The sequence below is a fragment of the Symphalangus syndactylus genome, chromosome 21 (assembly GCF_028878055.3).
Source record: "Symphalangus syndactylus isolate Jambi chromosome 21, NHGRI_mSymSyn1-v2.1_pri, whole genome shotgun sequence".
Taxonomy (NCBI): Eukaryota; Metazoa; Chordata; class Mammalia; order Primates; family Hylobatidae; genus Symphalangus; species Symphalangus syndactylus.
The window spans coordinates 71,982,136-72,002,179 of NC_072443.2; the positions used below are offsets into that span (position 1 = coordinate 71,982,136).

Genomic DNA, 20,044 nt, shown 5'->3' on the forward strand with positions numbered 1-20,044 from the left:
CTGGAAGCTTCAGTCAGGGTCTGTGCCCCAGGCCAATCCCTTCCTGTGCCCTGTTCCTACCGGCACTGAAGACTGCCATCTAGTGGCCATTGCCTTCCTTTTTCTTTTGCTGTTAAAAGAAAGGAAAACGGAGTTCCCACATAAAAAACAGGACTGCATATTTATAGTATCACACCCTGTAAACAGGAAACTTCTCAGTCTTAGAGAAGGAGCCCAGCAACATAAACAGCATATTGCCAATGAGTTCCCCCACCCATTCAACAAACACTTAAATACACACACACACACACACACACACACACACACACACATTCTATTGGCATGTAGGCTCTCTGAGACAGGAATTTCTTTTGTCTGTGTTGCTAATGAACCTGGAGAGCTTAGAACAGTGGCATTTGCATAGCAGACATGCAACAAATATTTATTGAGTGTGGAATGAATGAATGCCTGACATTTACTGTATCTTTACTATATACCAGGCACTTGACATGTACATTTTCTCATTTAATCCTAACGATAACTCAAGAGATAGAGACCATTAGCATGTCCAGTCCTCATATGTGGAGACTGAGGCATAGAGAGGATAGGAAGCTTGCCAGGTTTAGGGAGAACTAGCTTTGACCCAGGTTTTCTGACATTAGAGACCATGCGTTCCCTCCTTTTGAGGGAGCCACTGGCCAATTCCCTCCCATGTTCTACCTTTATTGAGTGGAAGGCTCCCTTCCCAAAGTGTTGAGACAGAGGCCATCAATGGAGGGAATGTCACTAGCTAACTCTGTGGCTGTGTGACTTCCAGTGTCCCTGAACCTCAGGTTCCTCATTGGGTAAAGGAGGAGACTGAGTTAGGACCCCTGCCTTCCCTTCCAACGTCATCATTCTGCTGTTCCTGTGACTCCCAGGGAGCGGATGTGAGTAGAAGAGAGAGGACCACTTGTTGCTAGGCAACGAGCACCCACCTCACCCATGTTGCCATGGTGATGATGAAAGTTGGGCTGATGGGATTACCAGCTCCTGCTAATTGCATATGAGCGCTCAGGTTTCTGTCTCTTTCTTGCCTGCTTGCTCGCTCTGACTTTCTCATTCTTCTAGGAACTGTAGAGCGATTTCCCCCTCTCCTCCATCTGCAGCCTCCCTGAGGCAGCCCTAGTGCAATGGAAAGCAACTGGGAATGGAGCCTGGCTGTGTGTCTGAATAGCTGTGTGACCTTGGGCAGGTTACCCAGCTTCTCTGGGCCTTTCTTTTCTCATTTGGAAAATGAAGGTGTTGGAACAGTGATCCCTGTCTAAGGTTCTTCCCGGCTCTCAAATCCTTTGATGCCTAGGGAGCATGTCAGGGGAGCAGACCACACTGTTACTAGGCAACCAGCAGGCACCCTGCCCAAGTTGCCTTGGTGACTGGATGCTGGAGGGGAGGGGAGTAGCTGCTGCAGCTAATTGCTTAATTATTTATGAGTGCCTCAAGTCCTTCTTGTTGTTTTCGTTGCTAGGGGCTGTGGGGTCACCTTCTCTTCCTCTCTTCTGCCACCCCAAGTCGTCTGTGTTGCGTGTCATGCAGTGGGAGAGCACGTTGGTCCGGACCTCAAGCTACCCACGTTCTAGTCCCGCCTCTGTCATTTCCTAGAGCTGTGGCCTCGGGTAAGTCACCTCACCTCTCTGGGCCTCAGTTTCCTCATTTGTAAAGTGGTGGGTTTGCTTAGATGATCGCTGAATCCCCTTTCTACCTTGAAATTCTGGTTCCTGCCATCCAGTTCCCAGATGAGGGAAATTTCCCCAATTTATTATCTTCTAAGAATGATTCTGAAGAGCAATAAAAATAATTAAGTCTCTTACATATTTCAAACAGGAAGGGAATGAAAGTTGTGCCCATTGTTCCCTCCTTAGCCATTTTGTATCTTTTATTAATCTTAAGGTCATTTAAATTTTGTCTATTCATATATACCACCTACTTCCAAAATAAATTTGAGGGGTTCAGTGTAAGGTGCATATATGCTATTAGGTCTTTAAAATAGAAATAGGAATAAATATAAAAATAGTGATGCTTCTTCATTGGCTAATATTGGTGCTGTGATTGAGCACTAAATGTAATTATGAGCAGCCTGGAAGCCAAAGCAAAAAGAGAGAAAGGTATATAACTGCTATTCAGTAAAGAAAAACTGCCAGACTGTTCCTAGTTCTAAATTCTGGAGGGAATTTTTTCATGTGGTACACATTCCTTTTACAGAAACTGCAGATAAAAATTCTTGACTAGCCCTTTTTTGCTGAGGATATTGTTAAAGGACATAAGGAAGGAGCTAAACTTGACAGTTTGACTAGTTTTAATCATTAGAAAGCAAAACTTCCTCTCTACCCATGCCTTGGAATTTTATACAGATATGTGTCACTTCGTAAATATAAATTTTCAGAATCAACCATTATTTATAAATCAGCTATATATAAATTCATGTAACCACTTTGCAAAGCAATTTGGCAATATGTATCAAATTTTTAAATGCAGCCAACAATTCTTCTCCAAACTTATTCTGAGATTAGCTTGTGCAGATGAAGAAAGACATAAATATAAAAATACTTATGGTAGCATTATTTATATAAGAAAATGTCTAGAAACCACATAAATGTTGGAGGCTAGTGAATTAAATTATATTACTTCTTTACAATGAATTACTTTGCAGCCCTTAAGATAAAGTAGATCTATATGTTTTGATATGGAAAAATCTTCAAGGATATAATGTTAAGTGAAATAAGAAGGTGCAGCATTGGTATTAAATGCTTACATTTCGGTTATAAAAAGGATATCGATTTATAACTTATGAATCTAGATATATGCTTGCATGTGCATACTTGCATTTTTCTGGAAGGAAACTGTTGCCAGTGGTTTCCTCTGGGAATGAATATTGATAGTCTTGGGAGGGAGGGAGACCTACTATTCATAGCTTGTTTTTTTTTTTTTTTTTTTTTTGAGACGGAGTCTCGCTCTGTCGCCCAGGCTGGAGTGCAGTGGCGCAATCTGGGCTCACTGCAAGCTCTGCCTCCCGGGTTCACGCCATTCTCCTGCCTCAGCCTCTCCGAGTAGCTGGGACTACAGGCGCCCGCCACCACGCCCAGCTAATTTTTTGGTATTTTTAGTAGAGACGGGGTTTCACCGTGGTCTCGATCTCCTGACCTCGTGATCTGCCCGCCTCAGCCTCCCAAAGTGCTGGGATTACAAGCGTGAGCCACCGCGCCCGGCCCACAGCTTGTTTTTACTCTGTGGACTTGTTAGTGTTCTGTGTAGAGAGGCAGGAGAGTCTGGCAGTTGAAAGTCTAGACTCTGGAGTCTGAATACCTATGTTCAGTTCCCAGCTGTCCCACTTACTAGCTCTGTGACCTTGGGGTTATCTTAATCTTATCTCTTTTTCTCATCTGTAAAATGGGTTAATAATCTCTTCCTCATTGGCTTATTGTAAGGATTAAATGAGTTATTAAGGGTAAAGTAGTCAGAGCAGTTTAAACAGTGCCATATACGACGCTTCTTGGAAAAATGAAAGGAGATATTAAGCAACAAGATAAATGCATCTAACCAAAAGCACCCTCCCCCGTTTTAGTGTTGGACAGATTTTATAAAATCTGTCATTGCTTCCAGCATTGTATGTTGTATATAAGTTAAGTTTAAAGCAGGGGTCACAAAGCAGCGGTCTTGTTTTTATTATTGTCACTTTATGTGACCTTGATTACCTTTTAGGGAGGGCATCTACTCTGGGATTCATGACAGTCTGTTATGATGCTGTTGATGCCCCGAACTCATCTTGTTTTGTAGCTCTTCCATCCCAGCGAATGCTCCAGGCATGAACAGAACACATGCTAGGTCAGGTAGAACGTCAATGAGGAGATGGAATCCCACACCCTTCACTGTTCAAGGCCAGAGAGGAACTATCTAGAAATTCAAGTGTAAAGAGGATGTCCAACACCAAGAGGTGTTCACATGCCTCATGCCTTTGCTTTTCTTTTGAAAAAGAAAGTGACGGAGACCTGGGGAGAGGCTGTGTTAGGAGAGCCCCTCCTACTCTGGGCTCAGGAATCTCACCGCCTAAGGGACTTCCTGGGTGCTCAGAGGTACAGGAAGCAGAGCGCTCTGTGTTCACAGCTGCCCGCTTTCCTCCTCCCCACTCGCCAGTGCTTTAGGGCAGATCTGGATACTTTGGCTGATTTTGGGAAATGTTCTCTGAAGTTAGCCACACGTTAAGCCAGGCTTGAGGCCCTCACTGTGGTCATATGGTAGCTCCAGAGGTTGGGATGGGGGCTCTGGCCCCTTCAAATCAGCGGAGTTAGGAAGTCTGCTTTCACTAAGAGAGCCCACCTGCTCCAACCTCATGCCTCAGTCGGTGGTTCTCTTGTTCGTTCTTCTGTCTCGCCCTTTGTTCTGTACTCGCGGGCACTGGAGTCTCTTTATCCATTTGGCCATCGGTTCCCCTCTCCATTTATCTGTCACACCCAACTGTGCTTCCATCTGCCCTCCATCCCTCCTTCCCTCCTCCAGCCATCTGCCAGCCTTCCCTCCATCCTTCTGACTGCTGGTATGTCTGTCCATCCCTCCTTCCCTCGCACCACGTGGGTCTGGGGCTCCATCCCCTGTCCCATCCATCCCTCCATCTGTCCCTAGCCTGCCGCTCCATCCCGCTGCCCTTTTGCATGGCTGCAGAGTCAGCCCGCAGACCGTTCCCCGGTCCCTCTCACCCCCGTGGGCCCTCTAGCCCGTCCCCAGCCGCCACTCCAGGCCAGGCCGTCGGTCCCCCACGCGGGACCCGCGCCTGAGCGGGATCGGCACCCCATCCCTCCGTAGGTCTGTCTTTGTTCGGCGGCCACGGCCCCTCCGCGCGGGTCCCAGGCCCTGAAGGCGGCGGGCAGCGGGCGGCGGGCGGCGGGCCGGGGGCGGGGCGGGGCGGGCCCGGGGCGGGGCGGGGCGGGGCGGGGGCCGGGGGTGACTCAGCCGCGCTCGCCCCGAGGTCCGCGCGTCCGCCGGCCTTGCAGGCGGGGCGGAGAAAATGGCGCTGCCCCCGGCCGCCGCGCCCCCCGCCGGGGCCCGGGAGTCGCCGGGGTCCCGCGCCGCCGCCGCAGCCGCCGCCCCCGAGCCGCCGCTCGGCCTGCAGCAGCTGTCGGCGCTGCAGCCTGAGCCGGGCGGGGTCCCGCTGCACTCGCCCTGGACCTTCTGGCTCGACAGGTGAGGGGGCGCGGGGCCCGCGGCCCGCCGCGCACGGCCCCGACCCGAGTCCTGCCGCCACCGCCGCTTTGTTTCGGCGCGGCCCCTCGCCCCGGCCCCGCTCCGCTGTGGCACAGACCCCGGCCCCGCCGCGCGTCCGCCTGCGAGCCCCGGGATCGCCCCGCCGGGTCGGAAGCCAGCTTCGGGCCGCGCCGGGCGGCTGTTCGGCGGCCTCGTCTCCGGGCCGGGGGAGGACAGCGCAGCCCTAAAAGTTTCGGCAACACTTTCCACCCCTTGTTCCCTTCTGCGCGGAACGCGGCGTGCTGGCAGGGCCGTGGGAGAGGGTGGGCGAGCTGGGGGTGGCCGCGTCCCTGCTGCAGGGAGAGGGCTGTCCTGCTTACCCCGCGGGGCGCCTGGGAGCTCAGGACACGACCTCAGCTGTGACAGCGCTCGGAAAAGTTGCCCATCCCTTGGGAGGTGTGCGGTGGTGCAATGATTACTGCACGGCGGGCGCTCCCACCCACTGTCCGGCCGCTGCTGCCGTGGACTCCTCTTCCAATTCTTCCTCATCCACTGGGCAGGTATTTCCTGAACACCTACAGTGGAGCCGCACACCTGCTATGCGCTGGAGATTCAATAACGAGCAGCAGCTGACCTTGTCAGGAAGGGGGTGAATTATGGCTTTCTCAGGGGACAACCTAGGTGCCATCTTTTCAGAAAGGCCCCCGACTACCGTATCTAAAATAGAAACCTTGCTCCATCGTTTTGTATTCTCCTGCCCTGCCTTCTTTTTCTTCCTAATGCTTAATGCAGCCGGATTCTATTGTATATGAATTTGTTTACTTTCAGTCTGTCTCCCCAGCTCCTCAACACCTCCCCTCAATTAAGGATAAAAGAACAGTGGCTTTTTGTTTTTGGACATTTTGGACCTAGAACTGTGCCTGTCCCTAGTAAGAACACCAGAAATTGTTATGAATGAATAGATGGATGAATGCAAAGCCCCTTCTTAGTGTCTGCACTGCAGTGGGTGCCCAATGATGACACCTCAAGGTTCTCCCAAGAGCATTTGGAAATTTTGATGAAACTGTGTCTACTCTGGCTAAGTGTTAGGAAGAAATGTGTGGCAGTGTTCTGAGAAGTTTGCTTGGTACACACAAATCTGATTTTAAAAGGCTTTGCATAAAATGACTGCGAGATTTTTTTTTTAAAGTGATATTCATTTTTTTTTTGGTTAAGACAAGCTCATTTCTTTTTTCCTTTTGGGTTCTTATAGCACCCGTCTGTAAGAATTGTCACTTGCTGCCATTTTCTTTGCCGGAGACCCAAAAAAGTTGGGGGTGGGGGAGATGGAGTGAGTTTCGTTCTTTCAAAACATTTTCACTTTCGTTATGGGATGCTAAGAGAGCATTATACTGTCATAACAAGCGTGCTTTTGGCAGACCTTAGCAGAATGAAATCGTGTCTGTTTTCATAGGTGTGCTGCAACTGTGCTATTGTTACCTGGTATCTGTTTTCAAGGTGTTAAACCTGGACCTGTGGTCTAAATTGTGAATACTGCTGACTGGTGGAAACAGTGTCAAGATAGTTTCTTTTTTAACAGGTCTAAAATTAGTTTACATTTAGGAACAACACTTTTAAGGACTGGTCTAAAGTGTCAATACTACAGATAACACCATCTTTTAAGACTAGTAGCTTAAAATTATAGTAACTTTAATGAAGACACAAACTATATCTTACTACTGATTTACACATTTTTGTTCTCTAAAGGTCGATCATCAAATGAAATACATTATTGCCACAGTGTACAGATCTTTAATAGAAATGGCTGTATTAATTTAGAAATTAAAATGAGTTCCAATATTGTACATATGAATTCATTTTGCCCGATCAGTCATCTCATAATTTTTATTGAACTTTTTCTACTTCTCTGGGAACCCATTATCTTTATATAGGGTGCCCCTCCCCCTTGAGGTTATGAACACATTATGATCTAGAAGTTCATTAGTAACTTTTCTCCCCAGGTAAACAACATTCTAGAGACTGGTGAGGTTCCCAGGAGAGCCCTCCAAGGCAGCCTTCCCTGCAGCATAGCCAATGTCTGCCTGGCAAGATGACATCGGTTTTTGAGCTCCATAGCATGCAAAGGCCTCTTGCTACTTAAAACTCCCCTTTGGCGTCCTACCTCCTGGCCTGTCCTACCTTCCAGCCTACTGTGTGCTGATGAGCAAACCACCTAGCTGCCCCAAGCCTCACTTTCATTGTAAAATGGGATAGTCATAGGCCATATCTCACAGGGCGGTTCTGAGGATTAAATGAGAGACATGATGTACAACACCTAACAGGTGCCAGCTGGTAGAAGGAGCTTCCTAAGCATAAACTACTAACACTGTCATTACCATGCTCCCCAGCTACCAACCCCTCCCCATACCCACACCCCAACAAAAAGTCTCTGGAGCAGCTTGTCTGAATTTTGTGTTGGGATGCCAGAAACCTAAATTCATTCCCCTCACTGGATGAGTTGGAGAAGTCCTCGATATAGTTATTAGTATTTTTAATAGTCAACTCCAACAAGTCCTTATTTGGTTAAAAAATTAGACTGTATGGCTAAGGATTTCGGCATTTGAGGAAGGTAATTTTAGATTGGGGGTACAGGCTGAAGAGTTTTTCTCCCCTTTTCTGGACATTTAAAACTATCCTGTCTTGATTCTTGGAAGCCACTCTGGGTTATGTGTCTCTAAGTGCTTCTTTTTGATCTTATGGTGACCCCCTCCCCTCTGAGTTTTTTCCCACAAGACTCAGGCCTCGGGCCTCTTCTTTGCGCCATTTACCCCAGGAATCTCATCCAGTCACAGTGCTTTCAGGTCCACCTGAATTCTGGTGACTCTCAAAACCTTACACTCTTAGATCCAGTGCTCCTTCCCCTTTGTCTGCATGGATGTCCAATGTAATACACAACCAGACTCAACATGTACTGAACTACCTCCTCAACTGCCTTCCCAAACTTGCTTCCTTCTATCTGTATCTCAGATAAGAGCGGTTAAGAGCAAGTCTATCCTTCCAGTTGCCCAGCCCAAAAATCTTAGAGTCATCTATAACCACCTTCCACCCGCACCCCCAGAGCAAAAGCCAAAGGGCTTATAGTAACCCATAAAGCTTTGCAGCTCTTCCTGCCCCACCCAGGACCCTCTTCTCCCTTGCCACTCTCCCTCCTGCCATGCCCTTCTTTCTGCTCATTGGTCCCCTTGCTCTTTCGCCATCATCCCAAGCAGGGACCTTAGCCGCTGACACCCCCTACTGCCTGGAGTGCTCCACCTCCATTAGTGCTTGCCCTGCTCCTTCCTGTCCTTCAAGCCTCTGCTCACGTCACCTTTTCAGACCTTCCATATTAGTCCGTTCTCACACAGCTACGAAGAATTACCCAAGACTGGGTAACTTATAAAGGAAAGAGGTTTGACTCATAGTTCCGCATTGCTGTGGAGGCCTCAGGAAACTTACAATCATGGTAGAAGTCAAAGGAGAAGCAGGCACCGTCTTCACAGGGCAGCAGGACCAAGTGAGTGCACGTGGGGGAAATGCCAGACGCGTACAAAATCGTCAGATCTCATGAGACTCACACACTATTATGAAAACAGCATGGGGGAAGCCACCCCCGTGATCCGGTTACCTTCACCTGGTCCTGCCCTTGACATATATGGGGATTATGGAGATCACAATTCAAGATGAGATTTTGGGTGGAGACACAGCCAAATCATCTTATGTTCCCTGACCACTGTTATGAAGTAGCACAAGCATCCTGACACACACACCCCGAGCCCCTGACCTTGTTGTATTTTCTCCATGGCATTACCACCATTGGCTTGTCTTCTTCCACTAGGACGTAAACTTCACGAGGGCAGAGTTCTCGTCCCGGATGCCTTGTCCGTAGCTTCTGGGTTGGAGCCTAGCACAAGTTAGCCCGCACTGAATACCCTGAGCAGGGTGTTGTTGAATTCTACCTGCAGTGACTTCACCTTCTCCTGTGGTGGCTCCATTACTCTGCTAATCATTTGCAAGTCTCCATCTCCAGCCTTCGGCACTCTTTGGAGTTCTGGACACAAATCTGAAAGCTAAGGAAGTCCACAGGCACTTTAAATGCAGTACTGATTCTTTAGTGACTGAGCTGATTTCTCTCCATTCTCTTTCTTTTGTGCTGACCACATGTTGGTTAACCATCCCGCCATACTTCCAGTTTTTCAGAATTGGAATTTCCATTTGATCCTTGAATCTTGTTTCTCTCAAGCCCCCTACTCCATCCAGTTTTGTATTTCATACTGTTAATTCCCCTGGGAAAACTTGCTCCAAGTCTAAGCCGTTTTCCTCTCTCCATGCCCTCTCTCTGCAGGTTCTGGTTATGTCTAGTTCCAGTTACCTCCTAGCCGGCTCTTAGCTTCCTGCCTTCTCCCAAGCTCTGCCCCTCTCCAGGCATCCCCCACCTGGGCTGGCATGGTTAGCCTTCTAAACATATGCCTTATCTTACCATTCCAAAACTCCTTTGCCCCGTTCCTCTGCCATAGCAGTGGATTTTTACTTTATGTCTCTTACCACCTAAGAGGGCCTGTTTTATGAAGTTGTGTGATCCAGACAGTATGGATTCTGGATCTCCACCACTACTTCTACCAGAGCAGCTTTGAGGGTGGTGGTGTGGTGGTTTGTTTGTTTTTAGAAATGAGCCCCCTTATGGATGTGGTGGTTCATCCGTGCAATCACAGCACTTTAGGAGGCTGAGGAAGGAGGATCTCTTGAGGCCAGGAGTGTGAGACCAGCCTAGGCAACATAGCAATACCTTGTCTCTATTTTAAAAAGAAAATTAGCCGGGCATGATGGCAAGAGCCTGTAGTCCCAGCCACTTGGGAGGCTGAGGCTGGAGGATCCCTTGAGCCTAGGTGTTTGCTTGAGCCTGAATTCCAGGATGCGGTGAACTATGATCACACCAATGCACTCCAGCCTAGTTGACAGAATGAGACCCGCCTCTAGAAATACATACATATGTACATACGTACATATATAAAAAGACCCCTTTAGTTTCAATAAAAGTTTCCCTACCTTTTTTTTTAAGGAAAACTGTGGACTTACGGATTATGGTATACATTCATATATTGCCTTTTTTAAGTGGAACCCACCTCTTAAAATATAAGATATGAGTATATATATACATATATATATGTGTGTATATATATATATACATATACATATATATATATGTATATGTATATATATATATATATTTTTTTTTTTTGAGACAGGCTCTCTCTGTTACCCAGGCTGGAGTGCAGTGGCGCAACCATGACTCACTATAGCTTCTACCTCCTGGGCTCAAGCAATCCCTGCACCTCAGCCTCCCAAGTAGCTGGGACAACAGGCATGTGCTACTACACCCAGCTAATTTTTGTATTTTTTGTAGAGGCAGGGTCTGACTGTGTTGCCCAGGCCGGTCTCAAACTCCTGGGCTCAAGCAGTTCTCCCACCTCAGCCTCCCAAAGTGCTGGGATTAGAGGTGCCCTGCCCAAACCCACCTCTTCTTAAACCTTATCACCTACCACTCTTCAACTCCACAATACCACTCAGTCTGTCCACTCTTCCTGGTCACGTCAGACTACTGGCCCTTTCCTTGGATAGATTTAACTTCCTCATGTCTGTGATTCCAGGGAGTGCACATTACAGTGCCTGGTACACAGTAGGTGCTGAGTGAGTATTTTCAGACTTTTTTTTTTATCAGAAAGGTGAGCCATCATATACAACTGTCACCAACACCACCCAATCATGGTTTAGCTCCACCAAGCCTGTGTTTCTCAAAGTGTATTCCCTCATCCACCCATCAGTATCACCTGGCTGTGCTTGTTACAATACAGGCTCCCCACTCTGCCCCAGACCTACTCATTCAGATCTCTGTGGTGAAAGGTAGATTTGTAACAAGTACCATAGATATCCAAACTTCAGAGTTCTGCTCTATGTATTGATCATATCACTTGAGCATATTATTTACCAGTCACCATTCCAGGTTATAAGATTGCAAACATGACTATATCTTGGGCCATGTCCTCGCAGGAGGGATATCTCACATGCAGAATGTTTCAATAGTATCAATGAAGAATTCTGAGAAGTGTTGAGTTCTAGAGCGACCCACCCTAAAGGGTGCAGTACTTCAAAATACATTCCAATGGTGTGTTCCATAATAACAAATCTGATATGGGAAGGTAGGGGCGAGCTTGACAAAAGGGACCCCAAAGTCATCGTTGTTCATTGAGTTGCCTACTGGAACTAGGTTGGGGAGGAGACTGGATGGAAGGGCTATGGTTGACAGGGAGAGAGTGGCTGGCATCTGAACTCTTCTTGTCTTTTTCCCTCACTTGCCCTCCTGAACCTGTAGACTCTAAATGGCCCAGGATTTTATTTTTTGTGAGGGGTAAAGGTCCTCTGAGAACATCTGGCAGGGCAAGGCCCTAACATAGAGTACTTCTAGCCTTTCTACCTCAGGTCAGTGGTTGCTTCTTGCAGAAAAGTATGAGGGCCTTTCACATCCTCACTCAGAAAAGTTTCTGGTCCTTACCTGGCACTAGCTGCTCAAAAACATTTCTGCTTTTAATATTACAGAGACCATTTACTTACTTCCAAACCCAGGGCACATGGCAACAATTTAGTGATCTGTCATGGGAACGGTTCACAGCTTGGTCTTTCTTAATTTTGTTGTAAACTCTAACACTGCTGTACTTCTCTACCCATCCTGCATGTACTGAAGGATTAATATATCTCAAGATGAAAGGAGCCCCAGTTGCTACTGGCAAAGAGCTGTAAGATAGACCAAGAATGACCATAGGAAAGCAGGGAGAAAGCAAAATCAAATAAACATGCAGAAATAAAACCTTTAAATTATGTAGATATTTTCAGTAGATGCATTATTAACTGTCAGTAATAGGGCTTGGGCCATTTTTGTATGCGACTCTTGATCAGACAGGAAGCTGGTATAGCCGCAGGCCACAGATCTATCTAAAAGTGATTAAAATGAAATCATCTTTAATGGAGTGAGTGGCATACGAGGGGCATACTTAATCATGTAACCGGGCTGTGCAAATTTTCCCTCTGACAGCTGAGCCCGGTGTTGTAATCCAAGAGGAAGACTGGCATTTAGAAGATGTAACTCTGCCTTTAAAGTCTTCCCCTTTAAGGTGGGTTCTCTTGGCTGAAACAAAATTACCTCTCACATAAGATGGAATATCGTCATCATTGGTTTTTTCAGCAGACATTTATTGTGTGCCTGTGTATTGGGCATGTGTATCGAGTAATTGGATATATTGTACCATATACTGTTTCAGACATCTTTTCCTACTTTAACTTGTTAATATGAACTCCAGTTCACTCATTTGTGTTAAGCACTGGACTAGGTACTGTACATAATTATCCATAAAATTCTCACATTATTGAAGTAGGATATATCAGCAACATTTTACAGATAAGAAAATTGAGGCCCAGAGACGTAACTTGCCTGAGGTCACACAGCAATATAGAACAGAAACAGGATTTGAATTAGGACCGTATGACTCCAAGCCCTGGTGTCCCTAACCCCACTGCACACTGCTTTCCTGTGAGCATGAACACAGATAGGACACAATTCTCTCATATCTCATATCCTAAAATATCGGAGCTGGACAAGACTTAAGGGGTTACCTGGCTCTACCTCTTAATTTTACAAATAAGGAAACCAAGAGCCAGTTTCATGGGAGATGATTAAGCCAAGGACTCCCTGCCTCAGAATTTGCTGCGAAAAGAAGAGAGCCCTTGCCTGAAAACCCATATTTAAGTGCTTTTACAGAACTGTCTTTCACATGTAAGGATAACTTCTTCTTGATGTCTTTGGGTGATGACAAATGCGTTTGTGACAATAGTGATTTTTACATTTGTCTTGTGATGCTGTAGTTCATTAGATTTTACTTTCCAAGTTAGCATTTCTTATGGTAACTTGATTTAGATGACATAGGCCAGCATGTCTCAAATTCTAATGTACATACAGATCACCTAGGATTTAGCAGGTCTCATGGGGACCTGGAGACCGCCGCTCTAACAAGCTCCCGGGTGATGCTGCCCATTGCCTGGTTGCACTTTGAGTGGCAAAGATGCGGCAGGGTTCGAAGAAACCTTTTCAGCTTCTTTGCTTTGTAAGAAGCGTCTCTAGGCGTACATATGGATTGTAAGTGGTGCTGTGGTCTGATAAAAGATAGCCAGGTAATGATTAAGATAATTTCCTTAGGTGTTTACAGAGGCATCTGTCTCCATGAACTTTCTTAATGAGCTTAGGCTGCAGCAATTGTATCTTTAAAAGTGGGGTTTAATGGGGAAGGCATATTTGGGAAGTCTGAATGGAGGATTGTAAGCTGCAGGACAGCTGGGGTCATGCTTGGTGCAGTGTTTTTATGAGGGTGCCAGGCTGAATATTGGTCATACAGGAGCTGTTTAGTTTAGGCTAATGACTAAGGGCATGGTTGTCAGGTAACCTTTGGTTCAAGTCCCAGATCTGCCACTAACCAATGGTGTATGTTTGGGCAAGTTACCTTACCACCTTCAGATTTAGTTTGCTTATGTTTAAAGTGGGGTTGCAACTATTATTTACCTAAGGTGTTTTAATGAGGATTAAAGGAGATCATGTATGCATGTACAACATGATATGTGGTCTTTTCAATTATTGGGAGCCCAGCATTTCTGGAATAAGAAAAAGGATAAAATGGGCCGGGTGCGGTGGCTCATGCCTGTAATCCCAGCACTTTGGGAGGCTGAGGCAGGTGGATCACGAGGTCAGGAGATTGAGACCATCCTGGCTAACACGGTGAAATCCTGTCGCTACTAAAAATACAAAAAAATTAGCTGGGCGTTGTGGCGGGTGCCCGTAGTCCCAGCTACTCGGGAGGCTGAGGCAGGAGAATGGCATGAACCCAGGAGGCAGAGCTTGCAGTGAGCTGAGATCGCGCCACTGCACTCCAGCCTGGGCAACAGAGCAAGACTCTGTCTCCAAAAAAAAAAAAAAGGATAAAATGCTTTCCAGCACTTCACTTCTTCCTGAATCATGTTATTTATATTACATTTGGGGTATTTTTTTTTGCCAGGGATTCTAGTGGCATCTAGCTCTCTCCTGCACCTCCCCCTCTATGCTTTGCCAGCAGTGTGGCTAGATGTATGGTGGGGAGGCAAGATTGACAGGCAGGAAGTAGGTGGGCCCAAGGAGGGATATGACACAAGATATGCTATGGGACACCTATGCTGACAATGACTGCTCGGTTATTACTGGGAGTCAGCCTAGTTTAAGAGGAAGGTCATGGGCCTCAGAGCCAGATAGACCAGGAGAAGAACCCAGACCTGCTACTTAAAAACAAGTTCACTGAGCCTCAGTTTCCTAATCTGTGAAGTGGGGATAGTGAAACCAACCTGACAGGATTGCTGTAAGAATTAGAGATAATATCTGCAAAACCCTTTCATATAATACATGCTTAATAAAAGGGAGCCATTATTACATTAATATTATTAAATAAAGAGGAAACTCCTGGTGGAACTATTGAAATTCTTTAACCTGATCCATTGAGGGACATTTATTGTTCCATTGCTGTGTTCTCAGCTCTAGCTGTATACCGTGGGAGGGCGGCGTATGATTCAGAAAATTCCGAACCAGGGTCCTGATTCCTGGGTTCTGTGATTTTCCACAGCTCTGCCTGTATCTTCTACTAGGAATGGTCATTATCGGCATGTATGTTCCTCTCTCAGCTTTCTTTCCCACCTCCTCCCTCCCGGGAGAATTAAAAAAATGATATGAACATTGTTTCTTTGCCTTTGGGAGCCTGGGGAATTCCGAGAGAGGAGGGATGTTGGTTCTAAAACATAAACTCTGGGAAAAGGCCTTTTTCTAGAATGATCACCATCGTGTCCCCAGCGGCCACAAAAGGTGTGCAAAACATTTTTGTTGATTAAATAAATTTTAAAGCCCCTGAGACTGTTTGTTACACATTGCCAGGAGGGTTTCTTTGCATGGGCACCGTGGACGTTCTGGCCAGAGCGATTCTCTGTTGTGAGGGCTGTCCCGTGCACTGTAGGATGTTCAGCCGCACCTTTGGCTTCTACCCACCACATGCCAGTAGCACATCCTCAGTTATGACAACCGAAAATGTCTTCAGATGTTGCCAAGTCTCTTCTGGGGTACAACATCACTCTCAGATGAGCACCCCTGGTCTGTGGAGACAGGGTTTGGACTAGGGTTCTGCTGGGAAGGGAAAGTTTGTAACATGAATGAAAGAAAAAGATTTTTCAAGCTAAGGGAATAGACTGTATATGTGATACCAGTAAAAATGTTTCCTTCCTTGACATCCATTACAAACATTTACCTTCAGTTGCTACAAATGTCTACTCAGGTGACAGGGAAGAGAGGTGTAACTGCCGGCTGCCAAGGCTGCAGGGTTGCCATGAATAGCTTGCACTGCTACTTTAAGAAACGGTAACCGTAGATGATACAGCTGCAGCTCAATTTTGAATCAGCAAGTCCAGTACAGACTGACCTGTTTACAGGGCACATTGTTTAAAAATCTCGAGTTATTTGCTCTTTTGAAATTGATTCTGTGGATATGGCCCAATTTTGCTTGTTAAACAAGTATGAAGTTCGGGCATGAGGTTTAGGCACATTGGTGTTTTTCAGTGACTGTTGGAGTCACATTTGGCTCACAAAAGGATGCCATACCTTCTGCTGGCCGGCCAAGTATTTACTACCATCAGTACTTGCGATATCACTGTTTTGTTACTTTGAAGCCTGAATATTCAGAAGGGTGCCCATCAGCTGGAAAGAATCTTTGAGATCACAGAATCACCCTCCTCCATGAAGAAATTAGGAAACTGGGTTTCTGTGGAGCCTGACATATCTCCTTTCTTTTTTCTTTTCTTTCTTTTTTTTGAGATGGAGTTTTGCTCTTGTTTCCCAGGCTGGAGTGCAGTGGGGCAGTCTCGGCTCACTGCAACCTCCGCCTCCTAGGTTCAAACGATTCTCCTGCCTCAGACTCCTGAGTAGCTGGGATTACAGGCATACACCACCACGTCCAGCTATTTTTTTGTGTTGTTAGTAGAGCCTGGATTTCATCATGTTGGCCAGGCTGGTCTCGAACACCTGACCTCAGGTGATCCAAGTGCCTCGGCCTCCCAGAGTGCAGGGATTACAGGCATGAACCACTGCACCCAGCCCATATGTCCTTTCAGATCCCAATACATCAGTATCATCAGGTGTTAGTCTGTTAAAATAGAGCTCTTGTTGAGTGTAATCCTTTTGGTTTTTGTGAAGATCTTCCCTACCCTGCTCCATTGGAAAGACTATTTTAATATTGTTTCTTCTCAGAATATTGTATGAATACAGTCTTGTATTAAAAATGGTGTTCAGGCCTTGAGGTGATGGCTCACTCCTGTAATCCCAGTACTTTGGGAGGCTAAAGCAGTGGGATCATTTAAGGCCAAGAGTTTGAGACCAGCCTGGGCAACATAGTGAGACCCTCCCTCTACAAAAAATACAAAAATTAGCTGGCTGTGGTGACATGCACCTATAGTCCCAGCTACTTGGAAGGCTGAGGCAGAAGGATTGCTTGAGCCCAGGAGGTCAAGAATACAGTGAGCTATGATTGTGCCACTGCACTCCAGCCTGGGCAACAGAGTGAGACCTTGTCCCAAAAACAAAAAAAAAAAAAATGGGATTCAGCAAAAATGGTGGCCTTGATGAAAATGTACCAAAAGAGTCAACTGTAAAACTCCGCTTAAAAAGGCAAGTGTATATATGGCTTGAATGGGCAGCTCAGCAGTGAGGGGTGAAGAGCAGGAAATCACAAATGGGTCACCTGTATTCAAATCACATATTTGTGACCATGGGCAAGTTCCCAAACCTCTCTAAGCAGCAGACTGCTCACCTGTAATGGTGATAAATAATATTGACAGCTGCGTAAATAGGATTGCAGGGATTCAGTGCTTCAACGGAGGTCAGAGGCTCAGCACACTAGCAAGAATTCGGCACCTACGTGTTAGTCACTGACACTGTTGTGTTACACTAATAAGTACTTCCTAGTTGTTATTTTATTCTAGAGTCCTTTTAGGGCCTCTGGAAACGTGATTTCTTCGAAAAACCTGGATAATGAAACTGAGGGGACCTGCGTAACTTGGTACAATTATCTCCTGCACTGGAATACAAGTAAAGAGCAGACTGTGGAGACAGAGGCATTTAAAAAGAACCATATATAACAAATTTTCATCAGTGCTTTTTTTTTTTTTTTTTTGTCTAGGTTAAATGGTATTATCCTCACATTGTATTTGCTTAAAATTGACATAATACTGTGTGAAGCAAACATTTAAATTATACTCATTATAAACTGTTTCAAATTGAAGTGAACTTGAAAAATTAGTTAAAAAATTTTTTTTGAAATACACAGTTTTTTGAATGAAAAAAGAATGCAAAAGTATATTTCCTCACTTTGGGCCCTAGAATCCCAAACCCCGCCCCCCCCCGCCCCCACACACACACACACACACACAGGGAAGAAGCCCTGTGTATACTCTCCTATGTGCTTTGGGCGATCCAGGAATGTATTTACTGGGCATATGTAGTAGAGCAGTCAGTTAAAGGAAGAAAAGTTGTATTTTCATGTTAAAGTGATATATTTTTCATGCTAAGAGTCTATTCAGAAAAAGTTTAAGAGTTTTAAAGTTTTTTTCCCCTCATTTAAAAAATAATGAAAGCTGAAAAAGACATAAAACCTACATTAAATAGCCAACTTTATATCTATCCAAGTTGATACTTCAGTAACTACAGCCCAGTCAATCCACGTGGACTGATGTATTTCATCAGGGGCCCAGGTATGAACTGTCATTAGCAAGGTATTGATTGAGTACTTCATCCTTTGCCACACTCTTCGACATAGTTATTTTAGGCTTAAAGTCTGACAACAACAAAATGCAGTCATGGTGTTTAATGTGGATTTGCTTTCCTAAAACAATGTCCAGCAAATGGAGTTGTAAATTCAGTGCTTTACAGTAGATTTCTTTATTGGACTGCACCTGCCCAGTGGAAGTCCCTTGTTTTCCCCCAAACTAGTCCGTGATTGTGCTTCTTTTTTTTTTTTTTTTTTTTTTTTTTGAGACAGAGTCTCGCTCTGTCGCCCGGGCTGGAGTGCAGTGGCGCAATCTCGGCTCACTGCAAGCTCCGCCTCCCGGGTTCACGCCATTCTCCTGCCTCAGCCTCCAAGTAGCTGGGACTACAGGCGCCCGCCACCGCGCCCGGCTAATTTTTTTTGTATTTTTTAGTAGAGACGGGGTTTCACCGTGGTCTCGATCTCCTGACCTCGTGATCCGCTCGCCTCGGCCTCCCAAAGTGCTGGGATTACAAGCGTGAGCCACCGCGCCCGGCCGATTGTGCTTCTTTAGTGACCTTCTGATAAGGAAGCGGCATTCAGAAATGCATTTTTTGTTTTTTTCAGACAGAGCCTCGCTCTGTCACCCAGGCTGGAGTGCAGTGGCCCGACCTCGGTGCACTGCAGCCTCCACCTCCTGTGTTCAAGTGATTCTCGTGTCTCAGCCTCCCGAGTAGCTGGGACTGCAGGTGAGCACCACCACTCCTGGCTTATTTTTGTATTAATAATTCTAGTAGAGGCAGGATTTCACCATGTTGGCCATGCTGGTCTCGAACTCCTGTCCTCAAGTGATTTACCTGCCTCAGCCTCCCAGAGTACTCGGATTATAGTCATGAGCCACCGCGGCTGGCCAGAAATGCATTTTTGATATTCAGGTTCGACTCTTAGGGAGCATTCACTGGTTCATAGTTCAAGGACTGTAGTCCTTGCTGTGCTTACCCCAGCCTGGGCATGGGCCTTTGGCATTGCCTTCACCTCTGAGCTCATGTGAGTTTTGTCTCTAGTGTGCAGCGTTTTAGCAACTGTCCAGGAAGTACAACATACTGAGGGTCCTTGGGGGCAGCGTCTCTGGGATCAGTGTCTGGTAAAGAGCATTGCTTTTACAGATTCCGGATCCTAGTAGGTCAGCTGTGATTGAGGTACTTTCTCCTCTCAGCAAGCTTCTTATTTCTCACCAACAACCAGATGTGGGCTTTCATGCATTATTTGTGTGATGAAACATAATCTTAGGCTGATATAATTGTACCCCAACATTTTTGAGCATGAACTGCTAATTCAATATAGAGAGAAAGAAAAGGTGGCAGGAATTGAGAGTCTTGAACTCCTAAGGTTTGATGGGACAGGTCATTTTACCATCCCAGGCAATGGTCCTTGGTAAAACCAGTTAAATTGCAGTGTTTCTGGTGACTAAACCTGTAGTATGTTGCCATCTAGTGGAACATATAGCTAACTAAAGATTAATGCAGTCTGACCATAAAGTTCAGCTGAGCTAATTAAATCAGCCAGCGAAAAGAACTGAGAGTATTTTCTAAAGGCAAGTGTTTTGGTAACAGCAAATTCATATGAAACCAGAGTTGACTTTTCTTAAAGTAGGCAAATGGTCACTCTGTTTCTCAAGAGTGCTTGAATATTTACCACCCAGTTACTAACAGGTTTTCAAACATATCACCAGGCCAGGACACTGCATTTTTATTGTCATCTGTACAATAGGCAGTTTCTCATCTAAAGTCCTGGAGAAAATGCTTGGTTATCATTAGGTTATTTTGGTATGTTTTAAAATGTGATTTTAAGGTGTCCATTCCCTTTCTTATTAATACATACTTATCTTTTTTTTTCTATTAAGTTTCCAAGAATAAATCTGCTGATTTTTAGGAGAAGCAAACACATGGCTTCACAAAGTAGGGATTTCACATTTTAAATTCCAACTA

At 45.7% G+C, this 20,044-nt stretch overlaps 1 protein-coding gene across 3 annotated transcripts in view; it reads left to right on the forward strand.

Moving 5' to 3' along the window:
* Positions 1-4,961: 4,961 nt before the first annotated feature.
* EIF4E3 (eukaryotic translation initiation factor 4E family member 3) overlaps positions 4,962-20,044 on the forward strand; it is a 122,753-nt gene continuing 107,670 nt past the window's right edge. For 2 of the 3 annotated variants that reach the window (XM_055260637.2, XM_063630747.1), the window contains exon 1: positions 4,962-5,193. In XM_055260637.2, the coding sequence (XP_055116612.1) occupies positions 5,018-5,193 (176 nt within the window). In that variant the 5' untranslated portion in view covers positions 4,962-5,017. The remainder of the gene's footprint in view (positions 5,194-20,044) is intronic. The other variant, XM_055260638.2, reaches the window with a different exon arrangement.